This window comes from Coccomyxa subellipsoidea (assembly GCF_000258705.1).
Source record: "Coccomyxa subellipsoidea C-169, whole genome shotgun sequence".
Taxonomy (NCBI): Eukaryota; Viridiplantae; Chlorophyta; class Trebouxiophyceae; family Coccomyxaceae; genus Coccomyxa; species Coccomyxa subellipsoidea.
The window spans coordinates 320,614-339,357 of NW_005178034.1; the positions used below are offsets into that span (position 1 = coordinate 320,614).

Consider the following 18,744-nt stretch of genomic DNA (forward strand, 5'->3'; position numbering starts at 1 on the left):
TCTTGAATAGGCGACTCGGGCAGTTTTGATGCAAGGGTGATGTTGTCAGGGGTATGAATCACAAAAGCCGACATTCATTTTTGCCTTGAGCCCCGAATGGTCCTGACTTGCTTGTGCGCGCCCCCTTGCCCCTGAGCTGCGCATGGGACTCCTGATCTGAGCTACACACACTTTACAACTCCTTGATCTCGATAGTCTCAACAGTTCTATGGTCTAATGGACTGGCTACGGCAACCCCCTTCCAACAGCATTAGGCCCAAGGCATGCATGCAGATTGGAAGCGAAGACTTCTTGAGAGACTCCTGCCCAAAAGCTCTACTTGATTTTCTTGAGAACTCGCATTCATTTTTTATCAGCTCGGCGACAGGTGGGCAATCTCAAACACGAGTGCAGCGGCGCAATTTTTAGCATCAGACTGAAGAGCGCTCTCAGCTCGAGATGAGCACTTGTACTCCCTGCCTGCAATGACCTCTTGACAGCTACGAGCCACATCAATAGTGGTCACCCTCTGTCAAATTGAGGTGGCAGACATAGGTTGCAAGCTGACTCTGACACAAAAGCACTTCTGCAGTGAATGCAGCCCCGGGACATGCAGAATGTTAAGATGATCTATGGGCTTGCTGTTCCCATTTCTCCGCGTAGAAAAGGTGACGCAATAGCCCAGATTTGGAAGGTGTCATTTGACTGGGCAGAGCAGCTCTGTCAAGGTCTCTCATACGCCATGGCTGAGGCGCCGGATGACTGTATTAATTATCTTGTTCACCATGAGTCATCATGCAGTGATGACGGCAGCTGAGGTGGCGGATTGACGTAAGCCGCCTCAATCATCATCATTCCTTGTGCTGTGGCTGAGGTGGCGGATGATGTGGCGATGGAGCTGAATCGCCGTGAGTCAAGACGCGGTTGGAACGGCCACCATGAGTCATCACGCGGTGGCGGCGGCGGCTAAGGTGGCAGTGACAGATCTTGGTCACCATGAGTCATCGCGCGGTGGCGGCGGCAGCTGATGTGGCGGATGACGTGGCGAGCTTGCCGCCGGACTGCGCGGTCTGCGCAGCGTGTGCGGCCCAGGAGGTCTTGATGCAGTCGTAGCGGCCCTTGCACAGTCGCCAGACATCCTCCACGCACGCCTGGCGGCCCTGGCACATGCGCGACATGAGCTCCTGCGCCCACCTGCGCGCACATGCCGCCATGCTGCCACGTCAGCACGCTCACATGATGCGGCAAACTATTACTCCGAGACACCTGATGCCAGTCGTGGATTTCTTTTGGGATGGCTGGGTGAAGATGTGACAATTTGGAAAGCCATTCTTGCTCTGATGCTGTCGACGGTGGTGGTGGATCCCAGTCAGGCTGGAAGAAGGACAGAGATTGCAAGCTTATCCTTCAAGGATTAATGGGGCACACTCCACCTGTCTCCCCACCAAGAGTGTTTCTTAAGCATCTGAAAGCATGTTTACCAAACATGCTCCCCCTGACACCCATGTATTCGGTAAGAAGGATGAGTCAGGACCTGTCAGCGCTGGCTGCGCTGGTCTGCAGCTGCGTTCCCTGCGCGGTCTTTTGCTCCGAGCTGGCCGCCTCAGCGTGCGCCGCCTGCAGGCTCGCCGACGCGCCTGTGCCCACAGCAAACCACGGTAATTTTGAGATTGAGTTCAAGTTATGCCTTAACCTTAAAATCTCTTCGTCAGGCTAGGCATTATGCTGCCAAGCCGCGGCTGCCAGGCACACACTGCAAAGGCGCATGCTGTAGGTGTCCAGTCGAAGGGGTAAGACAGCGGGCCACTTGGCTTGCGTCCATGCATGAGCTGTCTTGACAAGCACTTGGCAGCAGGACATTTGTTTTTCATTGTGTCATCAGGTGCAAGCACGATGTGCTACACAGGAAGGCAGATGCTAGGAGAGGCAGGGATGCAAACACAGTTTGGCTCGGCCATGGAGGCGCTCAACACTTCTCAGATGACCTTACACCCAAATGGTTCTGGCCTAAGAGTGGCCTAATGGCCTAAGAAACAGCCACTCACCTGCCACGGCGCCCATCTTTTGGCTGGCGTTGGCCGCCTTGTTGGCCTTTTCCAGGGGAAGCAGATCGAGTGCAGCGGCAACTGCGCCGCCGGCCGCAGCGCCCACCTTTTTACCCTTGGAATCCCCGCTCTTGTCCTTGCTCTGCACATGTGCAAACCAATGTCAAGTCCCCTGATGCTGGGGATACCACCAAAGGATCAGCTCGCGGGTCTCGCTGATAGAGGATTAGAGAATATGCAAATCAGTTGTCCCCGTTTGGCGATATATCGGCAGGATTGCCTCAACCATTCCCTCAATTGCCAATAGTTTGCGCACTATAGGCTCCCATTGTTTGTTTGGCCTGTGTTGTTACAGCATCACCACTGAGAACAGAAGTTTGCATGGTTCGGCGGAACCAAGAAGTCACATACTGACCGAGTAAGGAAGCGGGCGCTCTCTACATCGCGGCATGCTAATGCACTCATCACACGTGTCTTATGGGCGTGCGCAAGGCATGGGGGCGTATCAAATGCCTTCCATCAATTTTGCATCTTTGTTTCACATGCATTCTTATATTTGAGGACGCACAGCAGTATTTTGAGGACGCAGACCTGGTTGACTGATACACATCAAGGTTCACAGCTTGCAGAAACCTAAAGGGGAGTTAGTGCGGCGCAGAAGGGTGAGCGCACCGATTTCAGGACTTGCTTGGCGACGCCCACGACACATGCCGGCTGGCTGCCGCACATCAGGCGCACCTGCAGCCAGAGGGGAATAACCTTGACAACACCTTTGTAAGGGGCCAGGGAACGCAGAAACAGGGTAAATGTCGTAATCCACTGTGTTCTCTGCATGCAATGGAACTGGCTTCAAGTATTCCAGCTTTGCACATCACATGTCAGGGTGCCCCGGCTTTGGATTCAGTTGAGAGGCCTTGGCGTCCAGAGTAAGACACAAGAATGAATTCAGGACTGAAGATGAAGGAGGTTCAGAAGACCTATAAGAAATTGGTGATGTGAATAAGTGTCCCACTTGGCTCCTTCAGCCCTCACCAGGAACCTTACCAGGGTCATACCGTATTTAGAGCGCGCACCATGATGTAATTGTATTTCTTTAACATGGGGGGCACATCGAGCGAAGCACAAGAATGTGTTAGGCGGACCTGCTGTATGCACTCTGCACGGCCGCCGCACGCCTCCTGCAGCTTGGCAGCCGCTGCCGCCTCGCTGGGCTGCCCGCCGCTGCCCTCCCCGGGCTGCCCGGCCCCGCCAGCCGCCCCCTGCGCACGTGTGAAATCCCCTCAATGTACAATTTTGAACCCTTAAAACACTGAGTGCCCCCGCGACCGAGCCAGGCCTGTCTTTGCATCCCGCCCTTCCTACCAGGTGTGTTCATGTGCAGCAGGTCAAGCTGGCGCCTAAAGGTCCAGGGGATTACACTTTGGCCCCGGCCCCGGCTGGTGGGGGCCGGTATAAATACTAAGCACCGTTCCGGCAGTTGATTGGGTCTTGTCTGGATCTGGCGAGTCCATCACTGGGTAGCATTGTGGCGGCCTTAAACTGCACCTTGGCTATTGGCAGGAAAGGTGTGTCGTAATAAAATACTAATAGCAGCAATATCAAGCGAACAAGGACCTGGGCTTTGTTGGCGCCTGCAGCAGCAGCCTTCTCCTTCTCTTCTGCCATGCGCTCGTTGTACAGGCTTTCAACACACTTGGGTTGTTCCTTGCACGAGCGCCAGACTTCAAGCATGCACTCCTCATCACCCCCGCACAGCGCCTGCAGCATTCCCTCCAACGCCCTGCTCCCCACATGGAAAATTTGAATTACTATTTAAATGCCATTTCGGTGGGTTGAGTGGCGTGCAGCATGCCCTCGAGCGGCCTAAGTGGCATCCATTATTTGGATTGCTGGTGGGATTACCAGAAATGAAAATATTGGTCTGCGTCAATCAAGTTGCATGGAGTGTTAGGCAGCCGTGGTGTCCAAGGCCCTCTTGGGGACCTTGGCTGCATGCAGCCTCACAAGTCACGATTGGCCGTGAAGCAGAAAGATGTGCCAGCATGGCATGAGTCAAGGATGACTCGCAGGTGATTTGGGGCGGCAATGCAGGATGCGCATGCCAGCATGGGGGTTAGTCAGTGGGTGACTAAACCCTCAATCCATGACACATCGGGTGACTCACCGCGCCTGCGCCGTGACGGACTCGGGATTGGCCGCCCCGGCGGCGGCCGGCGGCGCCTTGTCTAGCGCCGCGATCCCTCCCTCGCTCCTGTGATCCTCCAGGCTCTGCGACGCATCCGCCTGAAGAGGCATTCCAGCTTTGTAATTTCAAAATCGTACTTGTCATGGCTTCAAATGATATACCTGCCGACTCACGAGGCACAAACATTTCTGCAGGCAGCGTAAAGGAGGCTTGGTGCCCTGAATGTTGGTTCCTTTGACAAAGCGAGGGTTTGCAACAAAAGAAGAAGCCACAGCTGCCCAACAAGAGCAGGACAGATGCATGCAGCAAAACTAAAAAAGAACATCAGCGAGCAATTTGGCAAATATGGTCCCCTAGGCGTGCCGACTGCATAATTACACATTTTTGTATGACCAGGCGCTGATGGCAGGTCGGCTTACGAATTTTTTGCAACCCATGCCCCCCGAACATACAAATACAGGCTCAAAAGAGCAGAAAGATTGACATCTATAAGCTGCCAAGCGTGCCTGGGTTTGGGCGTCTGCAAGGAAGGCCCGGATTGTTACAGCGGCCTCGGGAGAAACAACGTTTAGCCACAGCTGCGCAACTTCTGCCATGCTCAGCCGCGCGTGCCAGGTGGCATTGAACAGATCGTACGTCAGCAGCATGTTTTTTCGCGCGCGCTCCCTGTCCTGCAAAATGGGTGGTGAAATACTGTAAGTCACCAATTCGGCTGGCGGGGACAAGGGAACGCTGAGTGCCGTGACCACAAAGCACAATGTCCCGCTTAACAAAACACTAACGGTTCTTAATTTATCTTATGCCTGCCTGCTTGGCAGCAGGTCTGTGGCAGTTCAGACTTCATAAATCAGGCTGTGAGGATTCAGACACATGCATGCATGCATACATTTCAGCACCGGGGAAATTGCGTCTGCAAGCGCAATTTCCCTGGGCGACACAGGAGTCCTGCACCCGCCGGGCTGATTATGCTTCATTGGTCCTAGAATTCCAGTAAAAGTACGGAAAACAAGGTCTCATTTAGACACCCTCCCATGCAAACGTGCTGGTGCCAACAGTGCCTTTGCAACGATCTGGCATGACAGGCGAGGAGAGAAGTGCTGCGATTTAAGAAAGGGCACATTAGTCAATCAGGCAGTCAGTCACGCTACATGTTCCCCGCCGACTTGAGGCTGATTTGATGCCTGACTCTGGATTCAGAGTCAGCGCCCAGCATGACATATAAACACTTGGGAGTAAATTTTGGCGGCACCTCTGTGTACTGGCGGCCCAGCATGCCCTCGGTCCCAGGAGGGAACTCCGTCGGCTTGCCAGCATGATCGGCACGCGTCCGGAACTTTTCTGGTTCCCGCGCCTTCTTCTCGGTTTCCGGGTCCCAGATATTCGGCAGCGACTTCAGGTGCTCCTCCCTCTGCCTCACCTGCATTCACCAAGCATCCTCCACTCAGCCCGTCCCTTTCCACCACATTTTACCCCCATGTGATTATTATTAGTGTTGCATTTTAGAGACCTTTTGGGAGCCACCTGAGGCTCATTGGCCTTGTGGGCAGTCTGTCTCTGCCCAGCTTCATATCACAAACTTCTCATGTGTCTCTGATTAAGTTCCCTATAAAGAGGTCATCTGATGACCTAATAACCAGAGGAACTCTAGATCGCCCGAGCCCCGCTTGCCTTTTGCACAGACCTACCAGGAATGCTGCAGTAGGTAATCCAAACTAGAGTCCATCTTGATACAGAAGGCCAGATGTGATAGCTATGCATCTAAGAAGGGCCATTATTCCCCTGCCCCAACAAGGGTACACATCTCCGAGTCTAGATTTTGGCATGACACGTGCCGATTATCACCCCACATCAAACAGGTCATGGCCCGCCCCTGCAAGGGTGGATTTGTTCACAGGTGTCTTGAGGCTTGCAATGTCAATCATGTGCCGTGGAATACATGCCACGGGCAGACGGGCTGCCCACCTCCCTCTCTTTGTCACCCTCGATGGCCTTTGCCAGCAGCATTTGGCACTCGCCGCTCGCCGGCATTCCCCGGCTGCTCATAGCCTTGCTCACCCCTGACAGCCCCTGCATGAACATTTGATTGCTTTCAACAAAATTCACCGCCGGTAGCAATGCATCGCAGTATTTGCACTTTCGGTTCCCTGTCTGGTCCATCCTGAAGAGCATCATGCTTTGGCAGTGCATGCGTATGTCCCCCAACATCCCTGTCAGTCTGAATGGCTTGTGTAGTTTGTTTCTCAAGGCTGCTTCAACGTTGCATCCCTTTCCTTGCTCCTCCCCGTCTTGAACACATGCCGACAAGAAGTCTGCCAGACACTCTTTGTGATCTGTCCTTGTCATCACTATTACTTTATCAAGATTTAGGGTTTCTCCTGAACTTCCAACCCTGTGCATATAAGAAATATGTATATATTAGTTTTACTCACCTTCCTCTTCTGGCGCGGCCGGTCCTTGAGAGGCCTCAGCGCTCCAGGAATGAGCCCCTTGAGGTCGAACAACTCCGCCTGTAGCGCCTGAGCCTTCCTGTCGAAATCCCATTCCTCCTCCTCTTCATTTTCCGCCTCAGCTGCGGTGCCGCTGATAGCAACAGCTGCAGCTGTGCCTTGCCCTGGTAGCGCTGAGTCCGCAGATGAGTAAGCCGCTGAGTCAGCGCTGACGGCGCCGCCGGCCGCCGCGGAGACAGTTGCGTCGGCCCCTGCGTAAAAAATCAACCACCATCATATCACCTGAAAGCGTGCTATAGCTCATAATATTTAAGTAGAGAGAGTGATATAAAACTGGCTAGAGCTTGTGCACAAGAGTCCAGCTTTGCTTTAGAGAACTCTTCCCTAAAATTGAACCCAAAATCTGCATTCGTTAAACTTCAAGATGATCGATTTGAGATGAAAAACTCAAGGTCAGGACGGAGACGGCTGCAGGGTGAGTCACCCGCTGAGTCGTTGTGAGTCATCGCCGGCGGCTTCTCGCTGCCCTTGCCGTCCTTGCTCACGCCCATGCCTGCAGCAGAGCAACTTCTTTTCTTGCAGGACACACTATTTATATATCACACTTTCGACCTTGCTCAGCATGTTCTCTGTTCATCCAAAGCCTGAAGCTTGGGCCACAATTAGCCCCTACACATGCTGAAGTAGGCTTTCCCACCTAGAGGTCATCTGGGTCACTGAACGGCAGAGGATCACAAGTCTGAAGCCCCAGGGGGCTGTCGGCAAGACGCAGGGGTTGTTGTTGCAGTACATAAAATTGGCAGACAGACAACGCAGAGACAGGGGAAGAGGCGCACTTGACAGCAGGCTATCCCGAGTGTCCACCGGCAGATCGACCAGGCTCTTGGAAACCTGAATCTGCACGGCGTGCCTGTCCAGTTGTTGGTGTGCCCGCTTTCGGTTCGACTCCCTCAGCCCCTGGGCCAAAACCTCCTGCGCTGACGTGGCTTTGTTGCCCTTGCCCGCCCCTGCAAGGTTGGGCAAGTTGTTACAAAAGGTATACATCAAAAATCGCTAGCCCCGGCTGGCGGGGGGCGGTACAAATACTGAGCACCGTGCCCACAAATGATTGGGTCTTGCTTTGACCTGGTGAGTCCAGCAAAGGGGGTAGGATTATGGCAGCCTTTGACTGCAGCTTGTCTGCAGGACGCAACTTGCTTCTGGCAGGAAAAGCGCGCAATCTAACAATAATATTAGAAAGGTCAAGTGCACTGCTCTGCTGAAATGGACTGATGCTACCTCGATCGTGTTTTTGGTGCCATGCTCTGAGGCACATTACTGGTCTGCGGTACTGTTCAATCAAAGGATATGGGGTCCCTCGGCAAGTTCTCGGTAAAGAAAGATCAGGATGACAATTATGTATCTTTCCCTTGCCACTCGCGGGCTGCAGCGGCAGCGGTGGCTACTGCTGTTGTTGGTCACTCACAATTTGAGATTCCATTGAGCAGCATGCAGCCTCAACACACATTCCTGTAGCATATGAGGGGTGCTTATCGGTTGGTCTGAAGACATTTGCTCACCGTTTGCGACGGCGGCCGCGGCAGCCGCCGGGTCGGACCCGGCGCGCTGCGCTCCGCTGAGCTGCATGTTGACAGGAAGCTGCTCGGGAAGCTTCCCGAGCAGCGCCGCAGCGCCGCCGCCGCCGCCGCCGCTGCCGAGTGCGCGAAGGTCCGGCTGCGAGTCATCGTCAGTCACCCTCTGCTGATCCACAAAGCTGTCCAATCCTTCCCTCTCCAACGCCCTCAGCCCCGCCTCTCCAAAAGCTGCAGGCAGACCACAACAACCCCAATTTCAACATTTTGAATTTGAAATTTTTGGCTGAGATAAAATACACCCTTGATGGCACGGCAGATAAGAATCCCTGCAAAGCCGAGCTACATGGGGGCTTTCAGAAAAACAATGAGGTCTCCGCATGGAAGCCAGCTCTCGGGAAAGAAAAGCACCGCCGCACATGCTGAACTAGCTATCTTCTGGCACTGAAGCATGTGACAAATGATGACGGCTGCGGCTCTAGGAGACCATCAATCAAACCCAGAAAGCGTCACCTTTATTAACGCCTGATTTTGCAGCATCTGCGGAGGCGTGCCCGCCGCCAGGCTCCATTTTGGGTAGGGCGAGTCCCCCCAGGTGCCCCCCCTCGGTGGCAACTGACTCCAATTTAGCGCTGCCCCTGTACCTCGTCCCGCGGCCCAGAATCGCCGCGGCGTCCACGAGGTCCTCCGGAACCGCGTCCGGCAGCGGCATAACCGCTGAGTCACCGCTGATGTGTCGCTCCGAGCCCATGCGCACCGTCATGCGACGGCCGCCTGCGAGTTTGTGCATAGCTTATGGGCACTTGTCACGGACCTCTAACCTAAATTGCGAGTAAAACTTTTTTTGCTGCAATGGGCACTCACCACACTTCTTTCATTCACTACACACACTTGATTCAAACGAAAGCTTTTATGCCTGACTGAAAGCAAGTTGAAGAGCAAAAGGGAAACGAGCAGACTGCCCTTTGATGCTCCACAACCTGTCAGCCCTTCCGTGCACTGCGAGTATGAGGGCACTTTCTGTCATGGCTCTTCAAAATGTTCTGCACAGTGATTTCGTTGCATGCGCGTTGCATGTGCAGTGCACAGCAAAGCAAGGAGCGCTGGAGGCACCTCGGTTGGAGCGCGAGATGAGACTGTCCATGCGCGAGCTGCCCAGGAGCAGGAAGGCAAAGCCGGCCGCTAAGCACAGACACAGCAGAGTCAGCGGGCTCGGCAGGAGTTCCCTCCCGCGCTCCGGCCGCGGCCGCCGCAGCAACCGCGCGCCGGGGGTGCCCCGGCCCAGCAGCCCCATTTGGGGCCTGCCCAAAGGCTGCCCCAGCTTCGGCGGCGCCATTATCGTTTCCCTGCACAGGGAATCTTCTGTTGCTGCAAAGTACAGAAAATATGCAAGCAAGCTGTGCGTCAACAGCACGTCAAAGAATCTCTGGACTGGCATCGCTAAACGCCAGGTTTGCTGCGTGTTGTCAGGTTGAAGTATGGCTGACAGGTCTGCTCTAGGTGCCAGGGTGGGTAAGCGTTTGTCTGGCAGCTCAGGCTGGAATGCAAAGCAGCATCGCCCCAGCTGCTCAAGATGGCCAGAGGGACAGGTCCTTCTGGAGATATTGTACAAGCCTCTTGCGATGAGCAGGAAAGTTTCCTATGCTTTAAGGATCACGAACAGGTGCATGCTCAATCGCAAGAATTTGGGAGGCTCCTATTGTTCATGGTCCCTACTCAAGCACAGCCGTCCTGTGGAGGACTGCATGAAAAGAATACGAGCAAATGCGTAAGTGGCAAAGTTCTTGTTGCGAGGTGTTTCTCAAGAAGCCAAGCAAGACGTCTCACACGTCGGGTCACGATGACCAACCCAATCTTGCTTCATAAGCTTTTTAGCCCATCAAGGTAATGGCCTTTCGATACTGATTAAGGTGCTGAGCAAGATCGTTAAGTGTAAAAGATGATGAAAATGCCTTGTATCACCTTGGCCCTCCCATTGATGCAGTATCAGGCATTCTTGCTCATCCCATCGGAAGGGGCCAATGCGGCGATATTCCCGGCAAATTCGAGATGGACTGTCCGATGCCATACATTTTGTAATGTAATATATACGTCTAGAAATTCAACATAATGATGGGCTCGGAGAGACGCACTCGTATGCATTAGTAGCTGAAGATCAAGTCCTCGATTTCGGGATGACTGGGCACGCTGTGAAGCCGGACAATCCGCCAGATAGATCCTTGCGGCTGGTGTGTATTGCAAGTTTAAGCCCAACAAAAAGATTGCTAAGCGCCAGTCCCATGTGGTGCACGCGCTTTGGCGCGCACACGGAGGCCGACAGCAGGGCAAAAGAGTCTCTGCCACGTCACTTCTGATGGCCAATCTTGAATTTTATTCCTCAGTCAAACATGCCAACATTCACGCCTTGTCAGACCCCTCCACAAGCTCCCTTACACAGAATTCTTGGTGCGATTAGCCCTTGAGGATATCAATCAATAGCAAACCAACTGTGGGCTCTTCCCAAGGCCAAAACAAATGCATGCATGTGCGTCCTACAGGTAGCTACTCTGACTCGTCGGATTTACCATACATTGGTTGGCAACTCGAGCGCTTTTACAATCTACTTTCCTGGCAGCAACTTTTCACCATCAATGCTCCCTTCAGGTCATATACAATTGCAATACTATAAAGCAGCATTCTGCTGCGCAGAAAACTGGGTGGTCCAGTCCGGGATGAGCTCCGGGTCTTTTAGTAAGTCATCCAGCCTTCCTTCCTCGCGCAGACGCTGCTCCAATTCATCCCCCTCCAAGAGATCATCCAACCTTGCCGGCCGGTTTTCCCCCTCCTGTATTGGCAGCCCGCGGTTGATGAGGTCTCGCACTAATTTTGGCGAGCCTATCAAGGGGGGCCATTTGTTGTAGCCTTTACCTGCAGCTTGTCTGCAGATGCACCTTGCCTCTGGCAAGGACAGCGTGTGATAACAATAGCAAAGGAAATAGTGATATCGGCAGCCATGCAGGATCCAGTGAGCCCTCAACCAGTTTTGAGGAGTCATCCCGTCAAGGTGCCCAGCACATGCAATGAAGCATCATCAACAATGTTGGTCAGAGAGGCAAAGGGGCACAATGATGTGTCTGACAACTTCATTGAGTGTTCTCACTACCTTGTCGATGTCAGCTGCGGAGTTGGGCTGATCCAAGACACCAGTGACCACAGGGATGTCAGGGTACAGCGCTGCTTGCTCCTGTTGCAGCCGAGCCCGCTCTTCCTGCAAGACACGATTCGCATTCCTTCAGCCTTGTGCTCTTAAGAACTGTGCATGCATGTAAAGTCGAACTCACTCATTCGTTGATTTACAAGCTCTTGCCGCAAGGTGCGTATACAGACAAGCTGCAAGTGAAGGCTGCCAAATTTCTACCCCTTGTTGGGCTTGCCAGATCTATGCAGGACTGTAGTAACCGTGGGCACCAATGTTAATATGACAGGATCATACGGACAAATTTGCTCGCTTATACTGACCCTGGTCTTACGCTCCACTCCGTCTTTGCAAAGTTGCGTATTGCAAGACATTGCAACTAACCAGTTATGGGAAAGGCATGAGCGTGAGTCACCTTCTTAGCCTCTTCCAGCCTCTCCGTCTTAGCAGCCAAGTCCTCCTTCCAAGTGTCCAGCTTGGCATTCCTGTGCGGCTCTGCCTTTCCAGCATCCTTGTATAGACCCACCAGCCGCAGCTGAGAGGCCCCTGCAAGACAATGACCAGAAAATAATCACAGGTTTAAACTTATTTTTAGCAGGCACAGGAATCTGGCGTGGTATCGTGAAGAAGCCAAATTGGCTCAGCCAATATTGTCAAGCTGCAATTTTGACCCCAAAGATGTTGTCGGACTGAATTATTGGGGCGAGAATAGTTATTGAAAGGACAGAGCAGCACGAAAGGGATTGCAGGGGCCGAAAGTATTGTGCCAGGTGTCAATTACCTGTATGCTGACCAGAGCCTGGGTGCCGCTCATCGTTGCCACTCTCTGCTATTGAAGGGTCCAGCTGGCACACCGAACACCCGTTTCTTAGCAACCGAAATCTCCACATTGAACATTTTTATCCTGACTATAGCCTCCGTTTATGCAAGCTGCCCATGGATGAAACAGGAAAAGTGTTCCAGCAGATATTACTCATTGTTGCGGCAATCCAGAGCCACGCCGCACCAGTTTCGGCACAAGAGCAGGCAAGTATGCACTCGCAAATTTCCTCATCGAGATCAACTCCATTTTTCTTTAACCAAGCAGCAAGCATGCACAGGCAACCCTGACAATTCCCTTCAACATACACCCCACCCCAGCTGAAGCCCCAGCTGGTGGGCGGCGGTATATATATTGAGCAACGTGCCAGCGGTTGATTGGGTCTTGCTTGGATCCGGCAAGTCCATCAAGGGGTACAATCTTGGTAGCCTTTAACTGCAGCTTGTCTGCAGGACATACCTTGCCTTTTGGTTGGAAAAGCCCTTGATGATAGTTTTGGTAGAAAAGATGATGATAATAATCAAAATACACCTGTTCGCACCTGTCTCACCAGCCCCATCAGGCGCTGCACGACCGGGTCTGATTCGTCCAATTCGAATATCCGCGAGCCGTTCTCTAACGCGGGGTCTTTGACCTCCTCCTTGCTCTTCTGCTCCATCTCCTTGTAGATCTTCACCATCCACGTGTCCTTCTCCTCTTCGCTTCCCTCCCCTGAACCCTGCTCCCCAGACCCCTGCTCCCCCTCTAAACCCTCTCCACTCGCCGCAATCCCCTCTGCCTCACCCCCCTGCCGCCGATCCCCTATATTTACCCACACCAGCAAAACCATACATTAAATCTGTCATGCAGAATTATTCTGCACTGGCCGCGCATGTGGATTCTGACTGCCTTGTGCATGCGCAAAGCTGCACCATTTCAGCTTTACAACGTGCGCAGTATGCAGGACACAGACTCATTTTACAAGAAACAGCAGGCAGTTTTTTAGAAAGAGAAAAGCTGACTCAGCACCTGTAAGTTGGTCATCTGTGGCGCCGTCTGCCAGATCTCCTCCAGTCTTTTTGTCGGTGATGCTAGCACTCTTACCAAAGCTGTTTGGATCCTGCATGCCAATCTGGCCGATGGGCTCCTGCTGCGCAGAGGTGTCAACCCCCCTAAAGCTGTTGGAGTCACTGCTCATCTTCTCCAGCTGCCGCTGCTGCGCCCAGTCAGCAGCAGTCATCGCCATGTCAGCTTTCACTACTTGGCCTGTCTGCAGCTGTGTTCCCTCCTGCGCGCTGTCAACTTCTGTCGAGGGAAGGAAGTCGTCCCGTTGCTGCCACAGCTCGTAGTTGCGGGCGTTCCCGGCAGCTTCCCCGGAGAGAGCTTCCTGGGAGGAAGCTTCCGCGCGGCTGTCAGCTGAGCTGGCAACGGGGAAGTAATCTGTGGATGGGTACCAGGGATTTTCAGGATTTTGTTCCGCCCCCGGCAGGGTTTCTGTGTAGGACAAACCCTGCTTCACACGAAGCCGCATTCTCGAACCCCCTGCGTTATAACCCCAGACATTTCACGAAGGAAGTCATTTATTCGAGCAGTGTAGACCTCTGTCATGTCAGACAATTGCCGTTTGAATGACATGAAGTAGGTTTCACATGCAGCCAACAGTTCAACTGGAGGTTCCACCAAGAGGCCCGACGGGTGTGCCAGACCGACAAGGAAGCTACTGGGTGCACTCTAGATGGGATGTGTCCATCATTGCATAGTTGAAATGGGTGATCACCATTCAGATCCAGGTGAGGGATGCGGTTGGAGTTCAGGAAGATGATGCAGACGGCAGTAAGGACAGCTGCAGCAATCAGCAGCTTGCTCCAGGAGATGCCTCCATGCAGGCGTGCTGAGGCCTGCCTTTCCAACCTGCTCGCTCGGCCATTCATGCTGGCTCATGAAAATCTGCGGGCCTGCATGATTATTGGACTGCTTGCACCCCTGCACCCACGGCAGATTTTGCTACTTCTTATCGACAGCAATTTCGACATTTGACCTTGCAATTGCTGATCGACGCTCAAACTACGTGAAAGCACGCTTTGATGCGGTTCCAAAGCAATAGTAGGAATACAAAAGGCGAAGTGAGTATCAGGATCTGAGCATCTAAGTACATACGTTTCAATGAAATTTAGTCGCTCATCCCGTTAAGAAATTGCGGCAATACGTCTTGTGCAAGTCTAATCTCTGTACCGATCAGCTTAGAGAGCATTGGCCCAGCATCTTGACATCATGGGTGCCTCTATCTTCTGACTTTCACAGGTGAATGTGTTGGACACGCCCATTTCTGACCACATCAGGGCAATTTTCTTTTTACCCGCTCAATCGAGTTTAGTTCATGGTTTTGGTCGGGCCATGAAGGACTGAGGTGGTCAGGGTAAAGTGTAGTATCGCATCTCCCGCTCTCGATGAAATCGCAGGTGGACAGGAACGCCAACGAACCTCTGCGGGCGGAAGCTGCGGGGAGCTGCCGACCTCCTTCACCTCGATCCTGCCATGTGCGAAAGGGGACTCCAAAGCATTATTGATGTCTTCTTAATGATATGTAATTCGTCTAAAGAGCAGTAAAGCTGCAAGAGAAGCTGGCGCAAGGCGTACCTAGAGACTCCAAGGTTTTAACAAACCTTGTACAGCTGACTAAAGCGCTTTCCTCTTGGCAAAGAGCTTGTGCATAGGCTTATTATCGTCAGAAGCACATTGAAATATTCTAGGGAGTTTGTGGTCGTGATTGATGGTGAAGGAAACGGAATACTACGAGGTCCTCGGCGTCGCTCCTGATGCCAGTCCAGCGGCCATCAGGAAGGCGTACTACCTCCGTGCACGCACGGTGAGACATCCAGAATTAATTACAATTCTCAAGTGTTCACCGAGGTGGTCTTCTGCATTGTCCTAGGCCGATGCTGACTAGAGTCCGAAAAGGTGACCTGGCTCGTGGATCAATCCTGATTTTGACGAAATGCTCTTCCTTGTAGGTGCATCCTGACAAGAATCCAAACAATCCAAATGCAACACGCCAGTTTGAGGACCTGAGCGCAGCTTACCAGGTGCTGAGCGACCCAACGCAGCGTGAGAGGTGGGGCTACTTCACTATGATTATCTTCCCCAGGCAGCGCAATGCAAGTGCTCGCTCGCCCCTTGGGGATGTCAGTATCCTGCACGCGGTGGCAGGCTGCTCAACGAAGACAGGCAGCCCCCGTAGCCTGAAGGACAGGGTACATGTTTCTTATTGCTGTTCTGCAGGTATGACAGGATGGGCAAGACAGCCGTGCAGGGAGAGGCGATGATGGACCCTGCAGCCGTCTTCGCCATGCTCTTTGGCAGGTCAGCTCCTCAAGTTGTGAGACCTCTAGTTGCCCATGCACATGCTCTGCATATTACTGGCTGTGCATTGTGATGCTGCATGAGTCCTTGCGTCGATTACGAGACAGACGGGTCTCCACAAATAGTAGATGAGTGGTTCTCCCAAGACCAGCGCATCAGCCTGTGCACGTGCTGTTCCTGTCTTGTGCTCAGGGGAGCTTGCTAGGTAGCCTACAGATGATTTGGAGCTGGCAAACTCTGTACTTTGTGTTCTTCCCATGTGGTCTAGCGAGCTTACTTGGTACTTGTGATTGCCTCTAGAGGGTATTTTCAACTTATTTCACGTGTGGCTGCGCAGTGACATGTTCGAGGAGTATGTGGGGCAGCTGCAGATGGCCACCATTGCCACGATTGCAATTGAGAACGAGGGCCGAGAGATGTCCCAGAAGGAGGTCAGGGCCAGGCTGGAGCCCATCCAACAGGTCAGCACCACTTTCATGCTTGCCTCATAGCAGCTCCAATCGGCACTCGACAAACAGTGTCACTGACTGCAATCAAACCCATCTCCAATCCAGGCGGCAGCAAGCAATGTCATAGCTCTACACAACGCTGTAGATGGAGAGATGCATACAGAAAATGATATTTGCATGAGTTTGGTCGACAACATGATGCATGCAGCATCAATTCTTACCCAACGGGCTCCCTGTTATCAACCGTGGCACTTGATGTTTCTGCTGCTGCTGCCGGTGTAACTGAGACACCACTGCTGTGAACGGAAGTTGCAGATGAACGTGAGTAATTCAGAGGAAAGGAGTAATTAGAAAGACAGATACGCCCTCAAGGTGATTCGCAGGTGCTCAGACAGCAAGACATACCGGCTTGTATTTATGATGCAATGATGAGTCATCTGGGGGCGCGCCTGTTCAGGCGCGGGTGGGCCAGCTGGCGGGCACGCTACGGCAGCGGCTGGAGCCGTTCGTGGCGGGCGACGCGGCCGGCTTCACGCAGACTCACACTCGAGAGGCGCAGCGGCTGGCAGAAGCTGCCTTTGGCGAAGCCATGCTGCACACCATCGGGTGAGCACAGTTCTCGCATCGCCACAACCTGGTTGCAGACATTCACTGTGGCATTCTTGGATGCCAGGTCCAGCAGTGGGTTGGGCAGCCCGCGTGCAATGTCCGTGCAGGACGTCATTGGTATTTTCACATGAAGATCTCCTCCGATCAGCACCCAAGATCTCCTCCGATCAGTATCAGATGAACTTTGGATGGGGTTCAATTCGGATGAGGCGAAAATCATCTGAGTTCAGAACTCTGAACTGATTGGTTTCAGGTTCTGATGAGAAGGAAATTTGGGTTGATTGGCCCAGGTATGTGTACCAACGGGAGGCAGCAAAGGAGCTGGGGAAAGGGGGGGGCCCAGTGGGCAACCTTCTGGGCGCAACAGAGTGGCTACGCGGGCAGGGGCATGCAGTCAAGAGCCAGTGGAACGCTGCCAAGGGCGCCATCGATCTCATGCAGGTGAACAGGGCAGTGCTTTCTGTATATCCCCTAAGCCAACCTACAAGCAGTCGCGATCTTGAAGCCTACTTCAAATCAAAAGAATGTGTCGGCACACGTAGTGATGTATGTTCTGTCGTTGCTGCTTCAACATTAGCAATGTCGTATGCAAGGCGTTCGTAGGGTGAGCCTTAGGATTGATGGCTCAGGGTGTGATGTATTTGGAGTCTCCAAGAAGATATCCATCGTGCTGCCAGGCCTGATGCAAGCCCAGAACCCTCATCGTCTTCTCTGATGCAGAAGGCTAGCTCATGCTGGTCAGGAATCGTGCTCCGCAAGCTGTTGGCATGCGGATAATGATGTCATGCGGAAAATCTATGGGTTTATGCCGTTGATAGTGTGCAGGGGAGTCCTCCGCAGCTACCTGTCTGCACCCAGATGCTTTCTCCAATGCGCATATCAAACTGTGGGCACTGCTTTGTCATGTGGCAGGTGCAGAAGCAGGCGCAGAAGGATCTGGCTGGCGGGGCGCTCAGCGAAGAGGCCGTGGGCGCATACTTCCAGGTCCACATGAACAAGGCATGGCTCTCCGCTTGCTTCCTCCCTACTTGTCTCTTGGTGTGTTGTCATAATGGTTACAGGTGGGATGTAAATGTTGAGCATGTGAGTGTGCTGGGCCTGCTTTATCAAGACCTGGATAACTGCGCTCTGCCAAGGAGATTCGTGTGCGGCTTTTGAGGCAGAGCAGAGAATATATCAAGCATCCCGACTGCGTCTTCAGTGCTTCGTCATGTTTGAAGAGCGCTGAGCACATGTGTGTGCCTCACTTGCGCAGGTGCTGGACAGCTTCTGGCACATTAATGTGATCGACATAGAGGCCACGGTGAAAGCTGTGGTGCACCAGGTTCTGACTGCCGCCTCTTGCTTTCAAATCTTCATACAGCTCAGTCTCTGCAGCCGCCATTGATCGCTGCATGACAAGCTGCAGTTACATTTAAATTCAAAATGGGAGCTGATGAGTCATGTGTGGCAGGTGCTGCGGGATTCCATGGTGCCTGCGTCAGTGCTGAGGGCGCGCGCGAAGGGACTCAAGAAGCTGGGGTCAATATTCCAGGTGTGCACATTGTCCCACTGCGCGCCAGACAGATGCTGCTGCTTGCACTTCTTGTGCACACTAGTCGTTTATGTAGGTCTGGGCAGCTCATTTCAAATGGATGGAAGGCACTTGTCCCTCTGCTCTTGACACAGATGCTGCTGCTCTCCCTTCCTTGCACTCTCGTCATGCGCGCAAGCCTCGGATGAGCCTTTTGAGTCAAAGCGCGAAGGGCTGCATAGCATACTTCTTGTCTGCAAGGGACAGCAAATCGGCCAGAACTGTGATTTAAAATCGCTGACAGCTTCCTTTATTTTTCAAGTAGTTTGAAGGAGTTTTGGAAGGAATGTACTTTCACAGAGGTCCGACCTTCATGCGCTGCAGGCGACTAAGACAAAGTACGCGCGGCCCACCAGCTTCCCTCACACTTCCTCCAGCGCTCCCCAGGGTTTCACGGCCCCCGCATCACATCCCCCGCCGGCAAACCCTACCTACGGCGCGCCACCCCCGGGCTACGGAGCTCACCAGCAGCCGTTCTCTGGCAGCGGCCCTTCTGCACCTGCGCAGCCCGGTTATGTCGCCCCCGGAGGTTACGGGCCGCCACCGCCGGCT

The 18,744-nt window shown here is 53.2% G+C and overlaps 3 protein-coding genes across 3 annotated transcripts; 1 reads left to right on the forward strand and 2 right to left on the reverse strand.

Annotated features, from left to right (window-relative positions):
- Positions 1-980: 980 nt before the first annotated feature.
- On the reverse strand, positions 981-9,563 carry COCSUDRAFT_42253 (hypothetical protein; the record flags this gene model as incomplete). The annotated part of the gene is made up of 15 exons (XM_005647073.1): positions 981-1,173; positions 1,514-1,616; positions 2,025-2,166; positions 2,697-2,762; positions 3,167-3,283; positions 3,639-3,804; positions 4,189-4,307; positions 5,459-5,626; positions 6,172-6,276; positions 6,639-6,907; positions 7,141-7,209; positions 7,493-7,663; positions 8,216-8,458; positions 8,741-9,001; positions 9,341-9,563. The coding sequence occupies 15 exons, from the start codon at positions 9,561-9,563 to the stop codon at positions 981-983; spliced, it is 2,415 nt and encodes an 804-aa protein (XP_005647130.1).
- A 1,240-nt stretch (positions 9,564-10,803) lies between these two features.
- Positions 10,804-14,611, reverse strand: COCSUDRAFT_47611 (hypothetical protein). The gene is made up of 8 exons (XM_005647074.1): positions 14,359-14,611; positions 13,979-14,184; positions 13,231-13,743; positions 12,764-13,023; positions 12,184-12,247; positions 11,818-11,948; positions 11,370-11,474; positions 10,804-11,051 (listed from the first exon to the last, which is right to left on the reverse strand). Exons 2-8 carry the CDS (start codon positions 14,130-14,132, stop codon positions 10,890-10,892), a joined length of 1,389 nt encoding a protein of 462 aa, XP_005647131.1. The 5' UTR covers positions 14,133-14,184; positions 14,359-14,611; the 3' UTR covers positions 10,804-10,889.
- Positions 14,612-14,971: 360 nt separating this feature from the next.
- Positions 14,972-18,282, forward strand: COCSUDRAFT_16207 (DnaJ-domain-containing protein; the record flags this gene model as incomplete). Its single annotated transcript, XM_005647075.1, has 8 exons — positions 14,972-15,067; positions 15,213-15,313; positions 15,481-15,561; positions 15,899-16,022; positions 16,468-16,616; positions 16,910-17,147; positions 17,875-17,943; positions 18,073-18,282. 8 exons carry the CDS (start codon positions 14,972-14,974, stop codon positions 18,280-18,282), a joined length of 1,068 nt encoding a protein of 355 aa, XP_005647132.1.
- Between the last annotated feature and the right edge of the window lie 462 nt (positions 18,283-18,744).